The sequence below is a fragment of the Malassezia restricta genome, chromosome III (assembly GCF_003290485.1).
Source record: "Malassezia restricta chromosome III, complete sequence".
Lineage (NCBI taxonomy): Eukaryota > Fungi > Basidiomycota > Malasseziomycetes > Malasseziales > Malasseziaceae > Malassezia > Malassezia restricta.
This window is the reverse complement of record NC_040195.1, coordinates 551,052-572,182: the sequence shown is the minus strand read 5'-3', so window position 1 is coordinate 572,182 and position 21,131 is coordinate 551,052. Positions and strand designations below refer to the sequence as shown.

General features: G+C 59.8%; 14 protein-coding genes across 14 annotated transcripts; 7 read left to right on the top strand and 7 right to left on the bottom strand.

Moving 5' to 3' along the window:
* Window positions 1-50: 50 nt before the first annotated feature.
* MRET_1952 (ADP-ribosylation factor related protein 1) lies at window positions 51-771 on the top strand (the record flags this gene model as incomplete). Its single annotated transcript, XM_027628579.1, has 3 exons — window positions 51-78; window positions 109-679; window positions 705-771. The coding sequence occupies 3 exons, from the start codon at window positions 51-53 to the stop codon at window positions 769-771; spliced, it is 666 nt and encodes a 221-aa protein (XP_027484533.1).
* Window positions 772-832: 61 nt separating this feature from the next.
* MRET_1951 (interactor of little elongation complex ELL subunit 2) lies at window positions 833-2,380 on the bottom strand (the record flags this gene model as incomplete). Its single annotated transcript, XM_027628578.1, has 1 exon — window positions 833-2,380. The coding sequence occupies one exon, from the start codon at window positions 2,378-2,380 to the stop codon at window positions 833-835; it is 1,548 nt and encodes a 515-aa protein (XP_027484532.1).
* A 121-nt stretch (window positions 2,381-2,501) lies between these two features.
* Window positions 2,502-3,410, top strand: MRET_1950 (regulator of ribosome biosynthesis; the record flags this gene model as incomplete). Its single annotated transcript, XM_027628577.1, has 1 exon — window positions 2,502-3,410. The coding sequence occupies one exon, from the start codon at window positions 2,502-2,504 to the stop codon at window positions 3,408-3,410; it is 909 nt and encodes a 302-aa protein (XP_027484531.1).
* A 29-nt stretch (window positions 3,411-3,439) lies between these two features.
* Window positions 3,440-5,185, bottom strand: MRET_1949 (pre-mRNA-processing factor 17; the record flags this gene model as incomplete). Its single annotated transcript, XM_027628576.1, has 1 exon — window positions 3,440-5,185. One exon carries the CDS (start codon window positions 5,183-5,185, stop codon window positions 3,440-3,442), a length of 1,746 nt encoding a protein of 581 aa, XP_027484489.1.
* A 96-nt stretch (window positions 5,186-5,281) lies between these two features.
* Window positions 5,282-6,144, top strand: MRET_1948 (ribulose-phosphate 3-epimerase; the record flags this gene model as incomplete). Its single annotated transcript, XM_027628575.1, has 3 exons — window positions 5,282-5,387; window positions 5,419-5,540; window positions 5,566-6,144. 3 exons carry the CDS (start codon window positions 5,282-5,284, stop codon window positions 6,142-6,144), a joined length of 807 nt encoding a protein of 268 aa, XP_027484490.1.
* A 17-nt stretch (window positions 6,145-6,161) lies between these two features.
* Window positions 6,162-7,382, top strand: MRET_1947 (minor histocompatibility antigen H13; the record flags this gene model as incomplete). Its single annotated transcript, XM_027628574.1, has 1 exon — window positions 6,162-7,382. The coding sequence occupies one exon, from the start codon at window positions 6,162-6,164 to the stop codon at window positions 7,380-7,382; it is 1,221 nt and encodes a 406-aa protein (XP_027484491.1).
* A 40-nt stretch (window positions 7,383-7,422) lies between these two features.
* Window positions 7,423-9,975, top strand: MRET_1946 (nucleolar MIF4G domain protein 1; the record flags this gene model as incomplete). Its single annotated transcript, XM_027628573.1, has 1 exon — window positions 7,423-9,975. The coding sequence occupies one exon, from the start codon at window positions 7,423-7,425 to the stop codon at window positions 9,973-9,975; it is 2,553 nt and encodes an 850-aa protein (XP_027484492.1).
* On the bottom strand, window positions 9,935-11,584 carry MRET_1945 (ATP-dependent RNA helicase DDX52/ROK1; the record flags this gene model as incomplete). The annotated part of the gene is made up of 1 exon (XM_027628572.1): window positions 9,935-11,584. The coding sequence occupies one exon, from the start codon at window positions 11,582-11,584 to the stop codon at window positions 9,935-9,937; it is 1,650 nt and encodes a 549-aa protein (XP_027484493.1).
* A 71-nt stretch (window positions 11,585-11,655) lies between these two features.
* Window positions 11,656-14,304, bottom strand: MRET_1944 (kinetochore protein Spc7/SPC105; the record flags this gene model as incomplete). Its single annotated transcript, XM_027628571.1, has 1 exon — window positions 11,656-14,304. One exon carries the CDS (start codon window positions 14,302-14,304, stop codon window positions 11,656-11,658), a length of 2,649 nt encoding a protein of 882 aa, XP_027484541.1.
* Window positions 14,305-14,404: 100 nt separating this feature from the next.
* Window positions 14,405-15,463, top strand: MRET_1943 (tRNA-dihydrouridine synthase 1; the record flags this gene model as incomplete). The annotated part of the gene is made up of 1 exon (XM_027628570.1): window positions 14,405-15,463. The coding sequence occupies one exon, from the start codon at window positions 14,405-14,407 to the stop codon at window positions 15,461-15,463; it is 1,059 nt and encodes a 352-aa protein (XP_027484494.1).
* Window positions 15,375-16,934, bottom strand: MRET_1942 (uncharacterized protein; the record flags this gene model as incomplete). Its single annotated transcript, XM_027628569.1, has 1 exon — window positions 15,375-16,934. The coding sequence occupies one exon, from the start codon at window positions 16,932-16,934 to the stop codon at window positions 15,375-15,377; it is 1,560 nt and encodes a 519-aa protein (XP_027484495.1).
* Window positions 16,935-16,999: 65 nt separating this feature from the next.
* On the top strand, window positions 17,000-17,669 carry MRET_1941 (ESCRT-I complex subunit VPS28; the record flags this gene model as incomplete). The annotated part of the gene is made up of 2 exons (XM_027628568.1): window positions 17,000-17,014; window positions 17,040-17,669. 2 exons carry the CDS (start codon window positions 17,000-17,002, stop codon window positions 17,667-17,669), a joined length of 645 nt encoding a protein of 214 aa, XP_027484496.1.
* A 19-nt stretch (window positions 17,670-17,688) lies between these two features.
* On the bottom strand, window positions 17,689-19,971 carry MRET_1940 (dolichol kinase; the record flags this gene model as incomplete). Its single annotated transcript, XM_027628567.1, has 1 exon — window positions 17,689-19,971. One exon carries the CDS (start codon window positions 19,969-19,971, stop codon window positions 17,689-17,691), a length of 2,283 nt encoding a protein of 760 aa, XP_027484497.1.
* Window positions 19,972-20,049: 78 nt separating this feature from the next.
* On the bottom strand, window positions 20,050-21,012 carry MRET_1939 (U1 small nuclear ribonucleoprotein 70kDa; the record flags this gene model as incomplete). Its single annotated transcript, XM_027628566.1, has 1 exon — window positions 20,050-21,012. The coding sequence occupies one exon, from the start codon at window positions 21,010-21,012 to the stop codon at window positions 20,050-20,052; it is 963 nt and encodes a 320-aa protein (XP_027484655.1).
* Between the last annotated feature and the right edge of the window lie 119 nt (window positions 21,013-21,131).

Here is a 21,131-nt window from a genome sequence, read left to right as displayed (position 1 = left end):
GCCACTGTAGCGCGTGAGTTGAGCAACAGAATTTGCCTGTGCACGAGGCCATGTACCACTTGGTGTCGGGCTTGTACAGTGCGTAGTACATGATGATTTAACGCATAGCACAATTCACTAAAAAGCCTGTATACAATGTATTGCTGATCGGGTTCGAGGGCGCGGGGAAAACGTGGCTGTTGGAGCAGATTCGGCACACCTACTTGAATGGACGCGTTCCGTCAAATCGTATTGCGCCCACGATCGGCCAGAATGTGCTAGACTTGCCGTATCAAAAATGCGTCTTGCACTTTTGGGATCTGGGCGGTGCATATGCCATGCGCAAACTTTGGGATCAGTACTTACCAGATGCGCACGCCATTGTTTGGGTTCTAGACGCGCTATTATGGGCGGAGGATGCCCCTGTTCGGGACGAGACTGGCGGCACGTATCGCGAGTCGACGCGTAAGTCACTCTTCCCTATCGCCAGAGAAGCTGCGATCAGGGGCCAGGCAGTCGTTGTGCTTATCAATAAGATGGATACCCTAGATGTCCAGCACAAACAGGAAGAGGCACAGCCAGGGCACATTCGAGAGCATGTCGAGTCTTATGTGCTGAAAGAATGGGCCCAATTCGCTGATGCCTCTGATAATGTCGTCACACCGTGGTGGTCTTTCCACTGCGTTAGTGCCATGGCAGCGTACGTATGATGATCTAACATCCAGAACTGGACTCGACGAGGCACTCGCAGCCATATTTTCCACGGCCAAAAGATCCATACCCATGCAATGAGCATCCTGATGTTCCATATACCCCTTATCCATTGGTCTATAGTACAAATCATGATATGAATTCAGTCGAATACCACATTACTCTCCTTGCTGATCAGCAATTCGACGCCCCACATGGCAAGGGTGAATGACACGGCGAGTATGCGCCAGTAGATCTGATGGTTTTGGTCCAGCAATAGTAGGTGGCTGTACACAGTAATCAAAATGAAACGAGAGTAGCGCACGAGAACGATGCCAACGGTCGAAGGCCGCGGCTTGCCCTCTGGCTTACGCTCATCCTCTTTTTCGTCGGCAGACTCAGGGGCAGACTGGGTTCGCTCGTCCGACACGTGCCTTGGTTCACTCGGCGAATCAGGCTCTTTGGCTTTGTGCAACAACTCAGACAGCTTTGCGGACTCGGCCTGTTCTGTAAGTGTCTGTTTGCTTTTTGGGACGTGAACGCGCTGCACATGCCGTACCTGGAGCAGAGCCAGTACGCGCGTCGCGAGGTACATGATGGCTAAGCGGTACACCAAGCTCACAATCACAGACGCGGGCAGTGTTTCAAGAGCAATAGACAAGACCCGTAGTCCGTTTTCCAAAGCACGAAGGAGCTTGTCCTGCAATGCCCCTGTATGACCATGGAACGACATGGCTGCGAAACTAGCACCACGGAACGATTGTAGTAGGTGCACCGGGTCAGTGCCAAGCACAAGTGATGAGCTGAGTTGGTACACATTAAAAACGACGTAAGCAAAAATCAAGCTCGTTTCCACAATATTGGCTTTGCGGAATGCTAATGCGAAGCCCGAGATCCACAAGGTCGATGCGACCGAGGCACCGATGGCTGCAGACGTAAGTGCACGTCCATTGGTGACAACATCGAAGCTCATCACCAGCGCCACAGCCGATGCCACATATACCGTGGCTGTCAGCAAAAGAAAAACGAGTTGCCACGCCTCTGAAGCCTCAATGCCTAACTGCAAGAGCCGACGAATAAGCAGGCTGCGGCTCATTTTTTGCGTTCGCTTTCCATGGGGGTCCTGGATCAGCCACTGCGAAAATCGCGCAACCGCCTGGACGACAATCAAACTTGCTAGTCCTTCAAGTAAAGAAAACACGGGGCTCATGTAGAGGAGGAATGCGTACCAAGTGCCAGGCACATGTGACAGTACAAGCCTTGCATGCTTCTGTATATACATAAGCACCGTATGCAGAAAATCAGAGTGCATCATAGATTCCGTATGTGAGTGCCACGACAAGGGTGTGCGTGACATGAGCCATTCTTTGGCGATCGTTGCTGACTGCAACCATGGCACGGAGTTCGGCGAAATCGCATGGGTCGTATCAGGCATATACAAACGCGCGCACAGGAATAGGGAAGCAGGTATGACGATATTTTGGATCAACATGAGGAATCGTGCGATCGGCGCCAGTGATGTATTGAGCGTGGCCCATCGCAGTGTTGTAATTGTGAAGTAAAAAGCCGCCATAAGGGCAGAGAATGTCAGGAATGTCTCCTGGCTATGCTCCAAAGATAGAGGGAGGAATACTAGTAATTGTAGCAATGAAAGCAAAATGGCTGCATACTTGATCGCATGCAAGAGCTGCCGCCCTCGATCTCTGAGCATGGTTCCCCACGACATGGAGAAATCGTGGGCATCGTCGCGTTCATGGCCTTTTACATCACGTGATACCAAAAAAGGAGGCCGCCTGCAAGACGTCGTGCCATTTTTTGTCTTTCTGGTGACCATGGCTGCGGCAGCTGTGAGCATTCATGTTGAGCAGGGCGAGACGCCTATACAGCTCGACATGGGCCTCCTTGCATCTTGTGATGCGAATCCCATTGATGAGCGCGAATACAAAAAGAATCCCGAGTCTGTCTTACTGTCGCGCACTCGCAATGCGACGCAACATCTGGTCAATACCTTATTTCAATTGCCGATCGAACGGGACCCGTCATATGGACCACTGGCATCTCTTCCTGCATTTACATCGCTGTTGCCGCGCGAAAAGCCGCTACCTAAGCCGAAGCCCCTCACCAAGTGGGAGCGGTTTGCGCGTGCCAAAGGCATTGTGAAGCGCAAAAAGGACCGCCTTGTCTTTGACGAAGAACGCCAGGAATGGGTACCGCGCTGGGGATACCAGGGTAAGAATAAGGAATTGGAGGACCAATGGCTTGTTGAGGTACCCGCGAATGCTGACGACGACTACCGGCCTGACAAGGAGGCAGCTAGGGATCGTGAGGCTCGGCGCAAAAAGAACGAGATGCAGCACCAGCGCAACTTGGCACGAAGTGCTGGACCGGCTCATGCGGACGCTGCTCCGAAAAGCCAACTTGGTTCCGGCCGTGCCCTTCAAGCTGCACGGAAGCGTGCAGAACTCGAGGCCACCATTCAGCGTGTTCGTGGCAGTACTGCATCGCTAGGCCGCTTTGACAAGCAGCTGGAAGGCGAATCAAAGCCGCGTGGAGTCAAGCGCTCATTCCAACCGAACGAACTCGATGCTCGGCAGGAACGGGCGTCTAACCTCAAGCTGCTCGCCAACATCGACAAAGGCAGCACCGAGTCAGAGATGAATATGCGCAAGGCTATCAAGTACGCCAGCCAGGCACAGGGCTCCAAAGCCTTGGCCCAAAAAGCCGAGAAGCGGCGCAAGTGAACAGACGCTGTATGATAGTTGTATGAATGCTATGTCCAGAGCTTGATTAGGCCGTCCCATGACCCTGTCACGATCTTCGACGTTTCATGCGGTAGCCATTCGTGTGCTATTACAACGTCCTTGTGGGTATGCAGGCGCTTGAGTTGGTGTCCCGATTTCCAGTCCCAAAACACCATATCTCCTTGACTATCACCCGAAGAAAGGAAACGGCCGTCTGGACTAAAGCCCACTTGGCAAGCAAATCCAGCCGTCGTGTGTCCGCGAAAGGCCTTTTTGCGCGCCTTGAAGTTCTCAGCCGAGAACACAGAGATGGAGTTGTTCATCGTTTGACAGGCAAGCCACCGATGTGAGGGATGCAAGGTAACTGACGGCATCGAATGCATGAGAGGATCAGCTACCAGCTTGATGGGCACAGGAATATCGTAGTCCCAGGCACGCAGACTCTTGTCGTCGCTCGTCGACACAAAGCGGCGGTTCATGTCGACAAATGTAATTGTGTTCACAGCGCCCTGGTGCTCATTGTACTCTTGCGTGATTTGATCGGCATTCAAGTCAAACTGCACAATGCGCCGGTCATCCATGCCCGCCAGGAAAACATGCTGTTGATCTGGATGGAATCGCACGCACACCGGCACGCCATGAAAGCTCTGGGCAGCTAGGCACGCGCCCGTTTCAGTATCCCAGAGCTTGATTTGCTCATCGTACCCTGCCGAGAGGAATCGTCGCCCATCGTTGGAGAAGGTAATGTCACGCACCGCATTCGAGTGGCCAAGGAACGTGCGCAGACAATGGCCCTCGTGGTACATATCCCATAGTTTGATCTTGGTATCCATACTTGCGCTGAGCAAGAGATGTCCACTCTGTGGAAACAGACGCAGCGCTGTGATGCCCTTGGTATGTCCCGTAAAGGTGTGTATACAGTACTCGGGCAAAAACGATTCGACATCGCCTGGCTCTCCTCTCAAATTGACATCTGTATCGGTGGGCACATGCATATAGGTCCGCCCCTGATAGTCATACATGGAATGGCCATGGAAAATGCTTTTTTCTGTGCCATGTGCCATGTCCAACTGCCGACGACGTTCAATGGCCGCTGCATCTTTGCGCCGCTTTTCTGCTGCTGCCTGCGCCGCACGTATCTCCTCATCGGTAGGGCCGACAGGCACATCAGGCGCCGGCACAAATTCAGTTTTGGGCGCCTCATCTTCCCAGCCACCCCATGGACCGAGATAAGCGCCCTCCCCATCTGCGATCGACGCGTCTCCCGCACGTCCCTTGCGCTTTCGCCGCATGGCACGCGATGCCTGACGAGCATCCGCTGAGCTACCGCGCATTTCCGCGAATGAAGCACCTCCTGTACTCTTTGCAGCCGAAAGATCGCCCACGAATGCCTGAGACGTAGCGGCAAACTCACTAGGATTGCGTGCATAGCCGTACAAGTCGAATGTGCGCTGTTGGTTTCGAAAATCGAAGTCGGACATGGTCGTGGCCTCGACTGTGCCAGTCAGTGTCCTGGTGATTGTGGGAGCTGCCTGTGGTTCGGCGTGCGGAATCACTGACGACTCGGCCACCTGTACGTCTGGTGCGGCGCTTGCCTGGAAGCACGGCGCCGGTGCCACCGATCGCTCTGGGGACTGCGCACGATGGAGCCCAAACGCATCATTCGAGTCGGCACGCTCATCCTCACTGTCACTCTCGAGTTCTTCGTGCACACGCTGCGGGCGCACGTCATCTTCACCCTCGCTCTCTGAGCGATACGCCACCAACGCGTCCATGGCGACGGACAAGAAAAGAAGATCACGTGGCGAGCGGTGGGGCCGCGTACCTGTCTGGGGGCGCATACGACACTCGTACGGGCCTTGAGACGCACTATGCCAGCTGTCAAGATCGCACCGAGTGTACTTGCGTCCGATCTCGGCAATCTGACGCACGAATGCAAGCGCATGATCCAATGTGGTGCTGATTGGCTGCACATGGGTACGTACACTGAAGTCGGCTCATGATCCAGATATCATGGACGGTCACTTTGTGCCCAACATTGTGATGGGTGCACCCATCATCGGGAGCGTGAACAAGAGTGTGCCAGGTATCTTCATGGACTGCCACATGATGGTGTCCGAGCCGCTCAAGGTGTGTTTGTCTCACTCACCCGCAGTGGATCAAATCTATCGCGGAGGCAGGTGGCAAGTCCTACACGTTCCACCTGGAAGCGACGGACGATCCTTTGGAAGTCATTCGTCAGATCAAGGCATCGGGCATGCGTGCATCTATCGCCATAAACCCTGGCACACCAGCTACAGAAATCTCAGACGAGGTGGCGCACGCTGCCGATATGATTCTCGTCATGACCGTGTGGCCTGGCGCCGGCGGCCAAAAATTTATTGCCGAATGCATGCCCAAGGTGGCAGAACTACGCGCACGATTCCCCGATCTCGATGTGGAAGTCGACGGCGGCGTTGCCCCCAAGACCATCCATGCGTGTGCCGACGCTGGCGCCAATGTCATTGTGGCGGGCACCGCTGTGTTTCGTGATCCGCGGCCGGACGCCGTGATCCAGTACTTGCGTGAGCAGTGCGAACAGGCTCAGGCACGCATCCGCGAAGAACGTCAGCGCATTATGCAGGGTGAGTCTGTGCCTGGTGCGGGCATCGCGCACACGACGGCCTACCTGTCCGGTGACACGGAAGCATGGCATCATCCACGCGCCTTTCTCCGCCACGAGATGGCTCCGTAGAAACGCACCTCCATTGCATGGGACCGTGGGCCTGGCGCCTCGACTTCCAGCGTGTCCACGTCTCCACTATGAGCTCGTCGGCGTTCTTTGCGTATGGTGCGCTGCTAACGCTCGCATCAGGGACGGTATACGTCGGTAGCCTTGCATCGCTGCGCACGCCTGAGGCAACGAAAGCTCTGCGTAAGGAAAAGGGCTTGAAGGAGACGGATGACGACGAAGAGGAGGTACAAGGCGTGTCCAGCGAGGGTGCATGGATGTTCCCCTTGCTGGGCAGTGCCGTGCTGCTGTCTCTGTTTTTGGCTTTCAAGTATCTGGACAAGGAAATGATTATCCTGATCGTCAACATCTACTTTGCGGTGGTGGGCTGCCTGGCTATCCCCCCGGTGCTCCTCCATCTGTGCAAGATGGCCTTTGGATCGCATTCTCTCGACTGGTGCACCAAGCGAGCGCTCTCATTCAAGGGCCATGTCTCGTGGACGACGCCTTCGACCAAAAAGAATCTGTATGATACGGTCATCAAGCTGGACAGTGCTACGATGGGCCTATTTGTGGTGGTGGTCGTGCTGATGGCCATCTACATGTATACCAAGCACTGGGTACTTGCTAACATCATTGCCGTGTGCTTTGCTATGCAGGGTCTTTCCCTGATCCTGCTAGACTCGTTTCAGACGGGGCTTATTCTTTTGGGCGGCCTGTTCTTGTACGATATCTTCTGGGTATTCGGCAGTTCGAAGTTTGCCGGTCAGTCCGTCATGGTCAGCGTCGCGACCAACTTTGACGGCCCGATCAAAATCCTGGCCCCACGAAACCTGCTGGAAGTGCTGAGCAGCGTCCAACAAAAAGGCTGGACAGCGGCCGATGCATTCCAGTTCTCGCTCCTTGGTCTCGGGGATATCGTGGTGCCTGGTGCCTTTGCCGCCTTGGCCCTGGCATTCGACCAGCACCACGCGTCCACCAAGGCCCGCTCGCTTACTTTCAACCGCTTCTTCTACAAGTTCCCCAAACCCTATTTCCATGCGTGCATGGTGGGCTACGTGCTGGGCCTCTTCACTACCATGGTTGTCATGCATATCTTCAAGACCGGTCAGCCCGCCCTCTTGTACCTCTCTCCGTCATGCTCACTCTCTGTGCTTTTCGTCGCATGGTACAGAGGCGAATTGCTCGACATGTGGTCGTGGGTCAGTCCGGCGTCACAGGGAGCGCCCAAGACTGCGCCCGACGACAAGAAACAGGCGTAAATAGTCCTCCACCCAACACATTTTTTCTCGTTCCTCCTGAATGGTGCGTGGCGTAGACAGGGCGCGCTCTACGACGCGGCTGCCAGCTGCGCTCCGTGAGGAGCTGGGCATTGAGGATGCTGCACAAAAGGGGCGTCCGGCCAAAAAGGCACGTCTCTTCAAAGTCAGTGCGCGTAAAGAAGCGCGCAAGGAACAGAGGCAAGCAAAGCATGCGTCCAGAGCGCCCAAGCGGCGTCCAGCGCCTGTGGTCCCGAGTAAGGGGCCTCCTACGACGGAGGAGCATGCAAAGAAACCTCTATCAAAAGTATCCCCGCCCCAAGGGGCGCCAGCACGCCTCGTCATGGACCCCATCACGGGCCAAATGAGGTCCGCTCCATCGTCGTCGTCTAAGCCCACGAAACTCGAGCGCATGATGCGAGCAGATGACAGAACATCTAAGGAACCATCAAAACAGCATAACATCAGTGAGCTCGAGCGGCAAGAAGAGGACGAAATTGCTTGGCTCGAGCACCATTTGTACGGCAAAAAGGGCCCGTCGCAGAAAGAAGGCGACGATGTGGATGACCTGCTCGACGATCTCAATCGCTTTTACCCTGGCATGTATGAAGCGAGTGAAGGAGAAGCTGATGAAGATGACCTCGAAGGCAGCGACGCGTCCGAAGACCGACGCAGTGACGAGGATCGCCCAGAGTGGGAGGAGCGTGGGCTGGTCGAGGACAGCCAAGAAGAAAGTTGGGACGAGCAAGATGATGCCAAGTGCGACGTGAAAGAGGAGCATCTATCGCAGGAAGACGATACCGCTAAGGATATGCCACCGCCCAAGTATGTCCCACCCGCACTTCGAGGCAAAGCCTCGGATCCCACCTCGCTTGAACAGCAAAAACTGCGGCGCCACATAAACGGTCAGCTCAACAGGCTGGCGGAGGGCAATCTAGACACGATTGTGTCTGAATTGGACGCCCTGTACCAGACGTACTCGCGTGGTGACGTCACAGCCTACATTACGGAGCAATGCCTGGATACCATTACAGCCCAAATGAATTTGAGCGAGTCGATTATAGTGCTGTATGCGGCTCTTCTCACGGCTATGCACCGTATCGTCGGCGCCGAGTTTGCTGCGCACGTTCTGCAAGTGTGCATATCGCGGTTTATGACAACGTATGGGCGCCTTCTTCAAGCAGACTCGCATGCATCGACTCGCGAGTGTGTGAATCTCGTGACGTTGCTGTGCCACCTGTTTAATGTAAAGATGCTGTCGGACGTGATTTTGTACGATATGGTGCGCCTGTTTCTTGGACAGAGCTTTGTGCACATGGTGCCTGGTGTTGCCGACAAGAAGCCGATCACAGAGATGGACATCGAGCTCCTCTTGCGGGTGGTACAGAGCAGTGGCCAGCAGCTTCGGCACGCGGATGCCGAGTCACTCTCTGCGATCGTGGAGCTGACGCAGCAATGCATGCAGGGTGCGCCTGTCGTAGCCGAGTCGAGCCGTGCTCGGTTCATGCTGGAAGCGTTGATACATTTGAAGCAGAAAGGCAAGCACCTCGGCCGTGATGTCTCCGCGACGGCAGAGAGTGTGCAGCGTCTATCGAAGTACATTTCGTCTCTTGAGCGCAAGCGCACATTACGAGCGCATTCCGCGCTGCAAGTAGGCTTGCAAGACTTGCAGGACGCCACACGGCACGGGCGATGGTGGCTTGTCGGTGCCGCGTGGACGGGCAAGGAGAGAGAGCCGGCATCTGTGCCGATGTCAGAGCCTGAGGCGACGGACTCGCCCGGCCACGACTTATCGCACCTAGCGCGCGCGCAAGGTATGAATACTGAGGCGCGCCGCATGGTGTTTTCGGCGCTCATGTCGAGTCTGGATTACCAGGACGCGGCGCATCATGTGATGCAGCTCAAGCTGAACGATGTGCAGCGCCGCGAAGTGATTCGCGTCTTGCTCCACTGCCTAGCCAACGAGCGCACGTTCAATCCATACTACGTGCTGGTAGGACAGCAGCTTGCCGACGACCACGTCGGTATGCGCGTCACGATGCAGTACGTGCTATGGGACTACTTCCGTGAATTGGGCGAGAAACACGTGGGCGGACACAAAGTCGTGCGTGAAGACGAGGAGGGCGAAGAGTATGACGTCCACGTCGGCGAGCGCCTTCGCAAGCTGCTGCACATGGCGCGTGCATACGGCTACTGGATCGCCCGAGGCGCTCTGACGCTGCTCGTGCTCAAGACCGTCGACTTTACGGCGCTGCACGAGGCGGGCACCCTGTTTTTGCAGCATTTGCTGCTGCACACGTTTCTCATGTCGCAGACGCGGTTGCCGATGCTTACGCCGCGTGCACGCCAGAATCTCTTGCGTGCACCGAGCCAGGTCGATCGCGAGCGCATCGAGCAGCTGCTGGTCAGAGGCACTGTCGGGCAGCCGCGGCTTGCACAGGGTCTCTTTGTGTTTTGCCATATGCATCTGCCAAGGGAGACGCTGGCGACGCTGCTTGGTGACGAGGCGATCGTGAGGCGCCTCGAGTGGACCGTGAATGTCGCGAGAGACACGCTCAGTGTGGGTGCGGCGTCGGCGGATGCGAGCGATGCATGAGTTTGCGTCGCTTGCTTGCCTGGACCATGTCCCGCTGCCGATTCGCTAGGCGGCGGCCCAGGGAGCTGCTGCCGGACGCAGCGCGCACGTCCTGGCGTGAAACGGGTCGGCTGCGCAGCTTCTTCTTGAGCATCTTGGACGGCTTGGGAAGCTGGGTCATCCACTCAGGCACGTCGCAGCCCGACTGGCGCATCACATTGACGACAGACTTGAGGTACGGCGCATCGTCCTTGGTAAAGTATGTGATGGCGCGGCCCTGTTTGCCGGCGCGGCCTGTGCGACCGATGCGGTGGATATAGCTCTGCACCGTCTGCGGGAAGTCGTAGTTGATGACGAGGTTCACGCCTTGAAAATCGATACCTCGAGCCATGAGTTCTGTACATATAAGGAGCCAAATATCGCCGCGACGGAAGGCCTCGATGACCGCTTCGCGCTGGGCCTTGGGCCGCTCGCTGTGGATCACATCGACGTGTAGGCCGTCGTACACGAGCTCGTGGAAGAGTTCGCGCGCGCGCTGAATTGACTGGACGAATAGGAGCACGGGCGGCTGCATTCCACCTGCCTGGATCAGCGCTCGCAGCGCGTGCAATTTGCCGTCCTCCGACCCAGTAAACTCGAGGCGCTGGTCAATCGTGGCTGTGGCGCTGTCCTTTTGGCCGACGAGCACGCGGCATTCGTCGACCATAAAGGTGCGCGCGAGCTCTTCTACGCCGGCAGGGAGCGTCGCACTAAACAGTGCCTTGCGCAGGTTGGGGTTGGTGCACGCTGCGAGAATCTCGTCCGTCTGTGTCAGAAAGCCCTGCTCGAGGAGTCGATCGGCTTCATCGAGGACGAGCATTTCCACGCGGTGCAAAGCCACCTCTTCATGCTGAATCGCATGGACTAGGCGCAGGGGCGTCGTGATGAGGATATCAAACTTTTTCTTGGCCAGCGCTTCACTCGTTTTTTTGGTCACGTTGGTGAGGAGGCATGTACGAAACGCCTGGCCCTGTGTCAGTAGTTGCAGCTGCTCGTAGATCTGCTGTGCAAGCTCACGCGTCGGGCTCACAAGCACGGCACGGAATCCTAGCTTGGTATGCTTTTGGAGAAGCTGGAGCGTCGGCAGTAAGAACGCCAGCGTCTTACCGGATCCCGTGGGAGCGCCTGCCAGCAGGTCGCGCCGCTCGAGCATCACACTGATGGCACCGCACTGGATAGGTGTCGGCGTGGTCCACGGGCCCTTTTGCAGATTCTCAAGGAGCCACGGCTCGAGGTGCCACCGCGTCTCGAGGTCGTCCCAGGTCCGGAGAGGCAGGGGCACGTCTGTCCCCGTCAGCTTGAGCTCATGGGTCCGCAAAAAGGCAGGGAGTTCAGCGCGCGAGAGCGGCGGCATACGCTCACGCGAGGCTGTCCGAGCTGGCTCGGGCTTCGTAGCCTCGCGCTCCTTTTCATGACTGCCGAAAAAGTCCAGCGCGGCCGGTAGCGCTGCGCCGGCGCTCCGCTGAGCCGCCACATCCTGTGACGCGCCCTGCTCGTCTCGTCGCGAGGACTGAAACAGGGACATGTCCCTGCCAAAGCGCTTCTTATCGAAGCGCGCGGCGCCCGCTGTCAGCGTGCTGAACAGGTCCATGGCCGCACGACGCCAGCCACAAAAAAAAGCATGGCCTCCAGCGCCTCTGCATCGCTGACTAATCTACAAGGCTAGGTGTCCATCGTGGCCTGAGCGTGTGTGATGGCGTAGGCCAGGGCGTGGGGCGAGTGGGCGTCCTTGGCGAGCGCGCTCTGGATCATGTGGGCGAGTGTGTCGGTATCCATGTGGCCGTACACGAGCGACACATGCACTTGAGGAGATAGCGGTGACGCACGCGCCAAGTCGATGTCCACATGGACGTGGGCCTTGGCCTGCGCGCGCTCCAGCAGGACAGTGGCCATGACATCGAGAGCTGTGTCCGGCCCTTTGTCTCCGCGGGACGGAGATACGACGACGGGCACATGGAGGCGCAGTCGGTCGACCTGGGCGCGTGCCTTGACATACGTGTGCCAGAGCTGCGCGACCTGTCGCAGTACTTCCGGCACGGACGCCGGCATCTCCGATGCCATGCGGGTGCGGATCACAGAGATGGCCGCCATGTGCATATGCGACGCCTCGACGGGGCACACGGGTGAGATGGCGACGCGCTTGACGCCACCCTGACGCCCATCCAGCTCGATCGCTACCGTCAGCGCACGCGCATACACGAGTTGGAGCAGGGTCGAGGTCTTGCTCGATAAGCGCCACTGGAGCAGCACCTCCAGATGACGGATGCGCCGCTCGAGGCGTACGGCTTCGCCTGATGTGCACCCATGGATCTGATCGCTCACGACACGCGCTGCGCGGATGAGCTCCTCCGTCTGCTCACGCTTGACAGCTGTCTCGTCCAGCCGTGCCCGCACGCGTGAGAGCTGGTCTGCGACGTCGCGCTGCTTCGCCCGCATCGTTTGCAGCACATGGTCCTGTTCGTCCATAGATGCGTGCAGATGCCGCAGCTCTTCTGGATCACACGCACGAATCGCCTGCTGCCGCGCATGTGCCTCCTGCACACGGCGCTTCAGCTCCGAATGACGCGCACGAAGCGCAGGCAGCAGCTCGACTTCCAGCTCTTCGCGCCGTGCGTGCACGCGCTCTGCATCTGCCTGCAATGCATCGCGGTGCTGCGTGAGCATCGCGACGATCTCGTCGTCGTACTGCATATCCGTCCGCCAGCCGTAATAGTCATGCATCGCCGCGGCTCGCGCCGCCTGCTTGTGCACGTTCAGCTGGCCCTTCATACTGCGACGCATATCCTCGTCGTCCAGCTGACCCCATTCCTGCACAAAAGCCGGCGGACGCGCGAAAAAGTCTTGCTCCATCGCACGCAGTCGCTCGCGTCCGTCTTCCACATGCTGCTTGAGCTCCTGGCATGCGTTGCGCAGCGCTTGCAGCATCGGCGCCGCAGCGCCCGCCATCTTGGCATGGTGCACGGCCATCGCAGGCACGGCAGGCGCCTCGGTGTTACCAGGTCGCTCAGCATGCGTGCGCGATGCCGTCATGTCCTCGTGGAATTTCAGCCCAATCACGCCCAAAAAGTCGGCCAGCTGCATGTGAAAAGAAGTCTCGGACACCACCTCACTGTCACTGTCGGAGCGTGGTGACATGTGCGTGATGCGCCCTCCGCTGCGGTGCTTGAGCAACGAGTGAATAAACGGCGAGCGCGGCTTGGTATGAAGTTCAGAGAGGCGCACACGCGGTGTGCGTCGCGCTGGTGAATGCTTGTACTCGGGCGAAGGCACGCCACCCCGGAGCGACTGCCGAAAGCGTGTCGGCGTGCTGGGCATGCTGACGGGCGGCGTCGTGATAGGCTCGGGCGTGGGCGCACGCGCCTTCGGTGTGCTGCCTGCCGAGGCCGTGCGCGCCTTGCGGTCCGGCGACAAGAACATGGTCTGGCGGCGGACAGGCGAGCGCTTGGGCGAGAGAGAGGCCTCTCGACGTTGCCGGGTGGCTTCGTCGGCAAACTGCCCCCACATTTCCGTCATTTCCATCGCCGAGCGCTCCGCCTCGCTGTCGAGCGTCGTGTCCTGCGATGCGTCCTCAGGGACGTACGCAGCTGTGAGGTCCATGGTCTGCGTCGAGTCGAGCTCCGCGGACACGTCGTCGCTCGCAGCCGTGTAGCGCCCCGTCAACTCCATATCACTCTCGTCGTGAGGGGGGTCCGGCTGCCAGGCGGCCGTCAGCTCCATCGTGCCGTCAGATTCCAGGCTCATCGACACATCGCTCTCGTCGGATGACGTGCCATTCGGCACGGGCGAACCTCTGTCCATCAGCGTACTGCGCTCTTGCGCCTGGGCCGGCTTGATACTCATCGTCGGCTCGTCCTGCTCAAAGTCCGTCTGCTCACGCACTGCACTGAACGTGACTCGACGACTCTTCCGATCCGCTGTGTCTGTCGCGGGCGCTTTGATGGGCGACGCACTCGACGCACGGTACATGGCTGTGAAGGGATTCGGCAGACCGGGCGAGCGCAGTCGCTCGTCCACGAGCTCGTCGAGCATGTCGTGCCGCCGCATGTGCTGATGCTCCGGATTCGGACCCAGCTCGGTCGGGCTCTGGAACACCTGCGGCGTAGACCGAATCGCACTCTTTCGCGGCTGTCGCGGCCGAGATGTAGCGTCGGCGAGCGACGCGGGCTGGGCCTTGGTGGGCGACAGCATCCCGCCCAGGCTCTTGGTCCGGCGCCGCTTCGTATCGGGGCTGCGCCCCGGCGACATGGGCGTGTTCTCCTTGTCTGTGCGAAGCGCACTCGGCAAGGACGGTCGTCCACCGAGAGCCGGCATGGAAAACAACACGTCCCTGCCTCTCGACGCGCCGGGGCGTGTTGTTCGTACGTCACGTGAGAACACCGCCGAGGCGCTCGGCGCCACTTCGCCCCTGGCCATGCAGGGAGGAGCGCCGCGGCCGTGGTATCAGTATGTGGCGGCGCCGATGGTGGATCAGTCGGACTTGGCGTTCCGGCTCACGACCGTGCAGTTCGGAGCTACAGCCACGTGGACGCAAATGTACCATGCGCAGGACGTGCTGACGGATGTGGACCTGTACGAACGCGCTCGACGCGCCCTGGAGCTGGGTCGCCATGCGCCGGAGAATCACGATATCGTGACGGGGAAGCGCGCACCACAGATCGTGCAGCTAGCAGGCAACGACCCTGATGACATAGTGCGTGCCGCGCGCCAATTCCTGCCCGTCGCAGATGGCATCGATGTCAATTTGGGCTGTCCTCAGACACGGGCCCAAGTGGGCCACTACGGCGGCTACTTACTCCGGCGGCGGGACTGGCCGCTGGTCGAGCAGATCGTCCAAGCTCTCTCACAGGCGTGCCCTGTCCCCATATCGACCAAGATCCGCCTGTGTGACGCGGCCACCGACACGTACGAGCTCGGACAGCGACTCGCCCACGCAGGGTCTTCGCTCATTACTCTGCATGCTCGGCATGTCGCTCCGAATCGACGGCGAGCCGGTGCGGCCAAGCTCGAGCACGTACGCGCGCTTGTCAAAGCTTTGCACGACCAGGGACTGCACGCATCGCAGCCCAGCGGTCGGACGCGCGTCCTGAGCAACGGCCATGTACGAACATGGCACGACGTACCTGCGAATCTGGCATATACCCAAGCCGACGGCATCATGGTCGGCGAGCCACTCCTTGTGCATCCCAATCTGTTCGCGCCACACCGTGGCCCAGCCATGTCCACGTATCTGGACATGTGCGCACGATACCCACACGACACGTCCCTGCCACGCATCCAGCAGCACGTGCGGTACATGCTTCGAGGCCAAACACCCAGCCGCGAGACGCGCGCCTTGCACGACGCTTTCATGGCCGCGCCGGACGTACGCGCGATGCAGTCGATCATGTCAGCTGCGCCGAGCGCCTCTCTTCCTCGAGAAGCACACGACGTGCATAGGGATGCAGAAGAATCGACGGGGTGCTCCCGCTGAGCGCTGCCTCGTTCTTGTGCTGTTCTTGGAGCTCTTTCCATCGTCGAGCGAGCGCACAAATAGCATCCTTTCGCATGAGAATGGCGTCAGAGCGGAGCTTGTCGATTTCCGGCTCGAGCGTCATGAGGAACACGATGAGCGCTTTGATCACATGCGGCACGACGGCCGGGGCCGGCGGGCGAGGCGGCATCGGTCGCTGCTGCTGAGCGGGCCACGCACGCGCCTCCCATAGGATGCGCCGCGGCTCGGTAGGTGGCACATGCTCAAAGCCCATAGCCACTTCCTCTTCCTCTAGGCCGAACCAGGCCATGCGTTGCATCCAATACCTGCATGTGGTGGGCGGCACGGTCGGCATGCGATGCGGCAGACGGGGTATCTCGAGCGTGAGCTCAGTCGGAGAAAGGGGGGCGGACGGTGCTGCTCGCACGGGCGGCGATGGCGCAGCGCTGGAAGCGGCCGCTTGCGCCTGCGTCCGTCGGCGGTGCACAAACCACATGGCCGCTGCCACATGGAAGACGAGTAGCGCGGCCAGCACATGCCAGAGATGATCGGCGAGGTAGTTGGGTAAGAAAAAGGCCACGAACATCAGGGTGCGCCCAGCCATACGCAAAAGAAAGCCGAGCAGCGCGAGCCAGTCACGTCTTGTCACCGGCCAAGACTGCCGATGCACGCTGGGCGTGTCGCGACGCTCGGTGTCGTGAGCGTGAAAGTGAGCATACAGCATGAGCAGGGTGACGATGCGCGTTTCCAAGAGAGGCAAGAGATGCGTCGGGGCTCGGGGGGACATGGTTCGCAGAAGAAATGGCAAGTGGCATAGCGTGACGTGCTCGTATCGTGGCTCTTCTGTGCAGGCTTTTTCGCTTTCCGCTCGGAGAGGCGTCCAGTGCATAATGTGCGACTCAATCATACGGATGGCCGCGGCACGCACGGCCGGGTCGTCCACGCGCTCGACGTCGTGCATCGGCACCGGCCGTGCCAGCACGCACGGTCTCGCGAGCGACTCGCACAGGTCCTCATAGTACGCATAATAGGAAGCGAGGGTCATGTACAGGGCCGAGAGCATGGGAGCGAGTTCCGCTCGAGGCAGTGACTGCAGCGTAGCGAGGGGCGACGCTGCCGAGTCGTCCTGCGCGGGTGGTGTCGGTGGCGGCGCCGGGGCAGCGGGTGCGTCCGTCGGCGCAAAAGGCACCCACGCCTCGGGCTGCACTACCACATGCACGACGACAGGCTGCTCCTCCGAGAACAGGGCAGCGAGAGAGACGTCGTTGCCAAGGATACCGCCACGATGAATGCAGCGCATGCCACTGGCCTGGGGCCATCCTTCTCGCGAACACTGCCTCGTGCGCACGTACTCGGAGATGCTTTGCTTGAGGTCAGATATACGCAGCGATGTGTCGGCGTGAATGTGCACGACCGACGTGAACGACGCGTGGCGCGCGTCGAGCACGAGCGGCCGAGCTGCTTCGGCCATGGTGGAAGCCGAGAACGCTGTCGTCCCTGCCTCCACGTGGAACGGTCGGGGGCTCGTCGGGGGCCATGAATGTGTACGAGGTACGTGGCAACCAGCTGATGGCAGGAACAAAAGCTGTACCATACAAGCCAGGAGCGCGAGCGATACGAGACGATGGCGACGCTGTACAGCCTCATAACGTGTCTCGATTACCTGGAGCGCGCGTACGTGCGAGGAGCCGTGCCGGATGACGCCTACGCCACACAGTGCTCGCGGCTGCTGGGGCAGTACAAGACGGTGATCAAGCTCGTCACGGATCCGACGCAGCCGCCGCCCTACGTATTCCGTGATGTGCACGACTTTATGCGCTACTTCCACATGGATCACCCGGCAGCCGTGCATCGTCTCGTGCTCGGCATCCCGGCGACGGTCGAGCATGGCGAGTCACAGGCGCCGTCGATGAGCGCGCACGTCGTCGCTGAGACGACGCAAAACTTTATCACGCTCATGGATGCACTGAAGCTGCAGATGCGTGCCAAGGACCAGCTGCACCCGCTGCTCAGCGACGTCCTCAGCGCGTACGCACAGACGGGCACCGAGCCTGAGCCGCTGCGCGCCAAGTTGCTCGACTGGCTCATTGCCCTCAACCAGCTCAGCGCAAGTGAAGAGTTGGACGAGGCGCAAGCGCGGGAAATGTTATTCGACGTCGAGCAGGCATACACGGCCTGGTTCAAGGGACTAGCACGGGGCGCATAACATGGTCTAGGTATCGGCGCTAGCGGCGTAGGGGGATCATGGACGTGAGAAATATGCCGCTGAGCGGGAGCACGAGGTTGTCATTTTGTTCCGACACGCCTTCAATGACAGCAAGGAGTGTCATGATCGCACAAAGCGCCCCTGTGTGGAACGCTTCCACGAGACGGAGCATGCGCAGCACCATCACACTCGCTGTCATACTCACGACGAAGCCGAGCGTGCCTTCCACCGTCTTGCTCGACAGGGGCCAGTGGATACGGCCGTACTGGCGACCCACAATCGAAGCCACCGAGTCGCCCACGCCCAACACGAGCACGCCGAGCTGCTGCGTGATGCGGCTCTGGCTCTCGATCCAGACACCCGCTGCACATCCTGTCAACAGGTACGCATGGCTCAGGATCACGAGGCCACAGTCCTTGCTGTCCAGAAACTGGCTCAGGAAAAAGTGCAGCATGGCGCCCAGGGGAAAGACGGCACAGTACCGCAGGTACTCACACAGCACAAAGAGGGCCAACGCCGCACTAAACGCCACATGCATAAACGCCGGGTCCCACGCAATGCCCGGCACGAACAGGAGCACAGCGAGCGCATGGAAAAACTTGCGGCGGCCATTCACACTCACAGCGACGCGCGGGCCGAGCGAGGTGCTTTCCTCCCGCTCGCCCCGCTCAGCAAACTGCGTCGCAGCGAGTGTGCTCGCACGCTCGGTGGCCGTCGGCACCGTGCGCTGCGGCTGCACACTCGGCGCCGTCGACGGCGGCAGCGCGCGCGATGACGCCTTGACCTGGTCACCGACCGTAGCGTACTGCCACATGCGGTTGACCATGAGCTGGATGCTGAGCAGCGCCGTGTTGCACAGCAAGCCCCAGTAGACCAGCAGAGCGAGCCTCGACCACCAATGAGGGCCCTGCAGCATGAACCTGGCAAAGTACAGCCATGCACTTCGCCTGTGCAGCTGCCATGCAAGCCAGGGACTCAGGACGCACAATACCATCGCCGCCGAAAGCAGGAAAAAGCTCAGCGCCAGCAGGCGCCGATGCAAGTTGCGCTTGAGCGGCCACCGTAATCGGTGCGTCGGGCGCTGCGCCAGATTGCGCGAAAGGACCAGGAGCGGGCTCAGGACGAGACCGATCAAGAGCATGCCTGCCACGAGAGCGAGTTGGCCCAGCACGATCGCCGAGGGTTCACGGAAGTAATACTGCGCATACGACGGCACCAGGCGCGCCATCGTAGAAATCACCGTCTCCTGCCACAGAGCCGTGCCCACGCCGCCAATCATCGCAAGCTCGCCGAGTGTGCAGTTTTGCCGCGCGACACGCGTACAGAGAAACAGCAGACACTGGTACAGCACCGCGATCAGAAACGTCGCCCACGTAGGCGTGTGCGAAAGAACGAGGTGCCCATAGCCACTAGAGCGAGCCAGCACTTGGACGCCCACGCCAGCCACGGCCACCAACAGCGAAAACGTGTAGAAGCACATGAGCAATCGGGACGTAGGCCCCTCGTGCGCGTGCGAGCCGCGGCGCTTCGCGTACGCACGCGCCAGTTGCGATGCCATGAGGTGGACACAGAACACGAACGAGCAAATGACGTGCAAGTCGAGCAACGCACCGCGGCCCACGATCCGGTCGGGCGACGCTCCCACACGGTCGGCGCGCCAGGTGCCTCTTCGTCCTACCTGCATCCATGGCGGCGCGAGAGCGCCCCCGCCATGCTGCATGGCCTCGGGCGCAATGTCTAAGAGCTGTGCACTCGACACAAGCGGGAGTAGAAGGGCGTACAGCGGATCACTCGGGTCCGTCTTCCGCAGGCAGCTGATCTGCGTGGCCCATATGCCACACGCCCGGCGCGCGTGGCACGCAAAGCACACGAGCACGAACGTACTGAGCACGATCACCCCACATGCCTTGTCGCGGATCTCTGGCACACTGTGCACCATGCGAATCAGCACAGCCACCACGCCACACACAAACAAGGCACACTCACACAGCGAGCGCGCGAGCGATGCGTTCGCCTCCGACTTTATCGCAGGACGCACCTTACCTGCCAGCCGGTCACAGTGCGGCTTCGCTAGTGGATAGCTCATGGGACATGTACGTGCGTTGGGCGACGGAGCCCGCGCGTCAGAGCTCACTTCGGCATCATTCTCACTATCGTCGTCGCTGTGCTGCGCCGTGGCCCGCACACGCGCAAGAGGCCCTCGATTCGGAGAAAGATGCGCACTTGCACGAGCCCAACACGTTCCCCCTGCCTGTCCCGCCAGCGAGGCTACAGACGCGTCGGAATCATCGGGCTTGCCCATCCACCGTGGTTCGCACTCGCACAGCGCCCACTTGTCGTCGCCCCCTGCTTATGTGGAGCAGGGACCAGCACTGCCTACCTACGGCCATGCATCGTACCGCATGCGCTTGGGAGCGCGGTCGTCGTACGTGCGCATCGGTGCACCGTACGACAGCGAGCCGCCACTCCCATCGTGCAGACCATCTCTATCACGGTAACTGTGATCGCGCGGGCGACTGAAGCGGTCGCCGCCGTAGCTGCGATCACGGCCGCTGTCGCGAGCACCGCCGCCGCCGCCGCGGAATCCACCACGTCCACGACCACGTCCGCGGAATCCACCGCCGCGTCCGCCGCGGAATCCGCCATAGCCGCGTGGTCCCCGCGTCAAGTCTACCACCACCTTTTGCTTGGGCTTGCGCGATTGGCCTCCCAGGCCCCCGCCCAGTCGCTTGGGCTTCCAGTCCGACACGGTGCGCCCGCGCTCGACATCCACGAGCACGCGACGTCCATCAATGTGCACGCCCTCAGCACGCGAATAGGCCGTCCGCATATCTCGCTCACGATCAAATAGCAGAAACGCATACCCTCGACTCCGGCCGTGCTTGTCACGTACCAAGTGGATATCTTCAATGCGCCCGTATCTCTCAAATTCATGCGCCAGCTCACGCTCTGTGGTATCATATGACAGGCGCGCCACAAAGAGCGTCTTGAATGGGTCGCCTGCCGCGTGGGTATCTTCTTTGGGCCGGTATGTGTCCATCATGCGCTTCTGCGTCTCCGCACGCTCCTTCGCACGAGCCTCACGTCGCATTTCTGTTTGTGTGACCACCGCATCCGACTCTTCTGCCGTGTCTGTGGGGTGCTGACTGATTTCCTGCCGTGCTCGCTCGAGAAACGCCGCCACACCTTCTAGGGGACGGATCTTGCCTTGCTCCACCTGCTGGACGCCTCGCGGTGCGGGACGAGCATTAGGATCCTTGTCACCCGGGAGCGGTTTCGCGTACTCCAGCGGCGGGCGCGGCGCAAACAGCCGCAGCAGGGGCGGTGGAAGTAGATGCGTCATGGCCGCCCAGCGTCGCGTGCAATGCAGAAAAGCGCTTCGGCGGCACGACGTGCGAGACAGGTCGGAAGGTCTTGTGTGTCGGCCGAGATGACGTAGTCAGATCGACAGCCTCTCGCTCG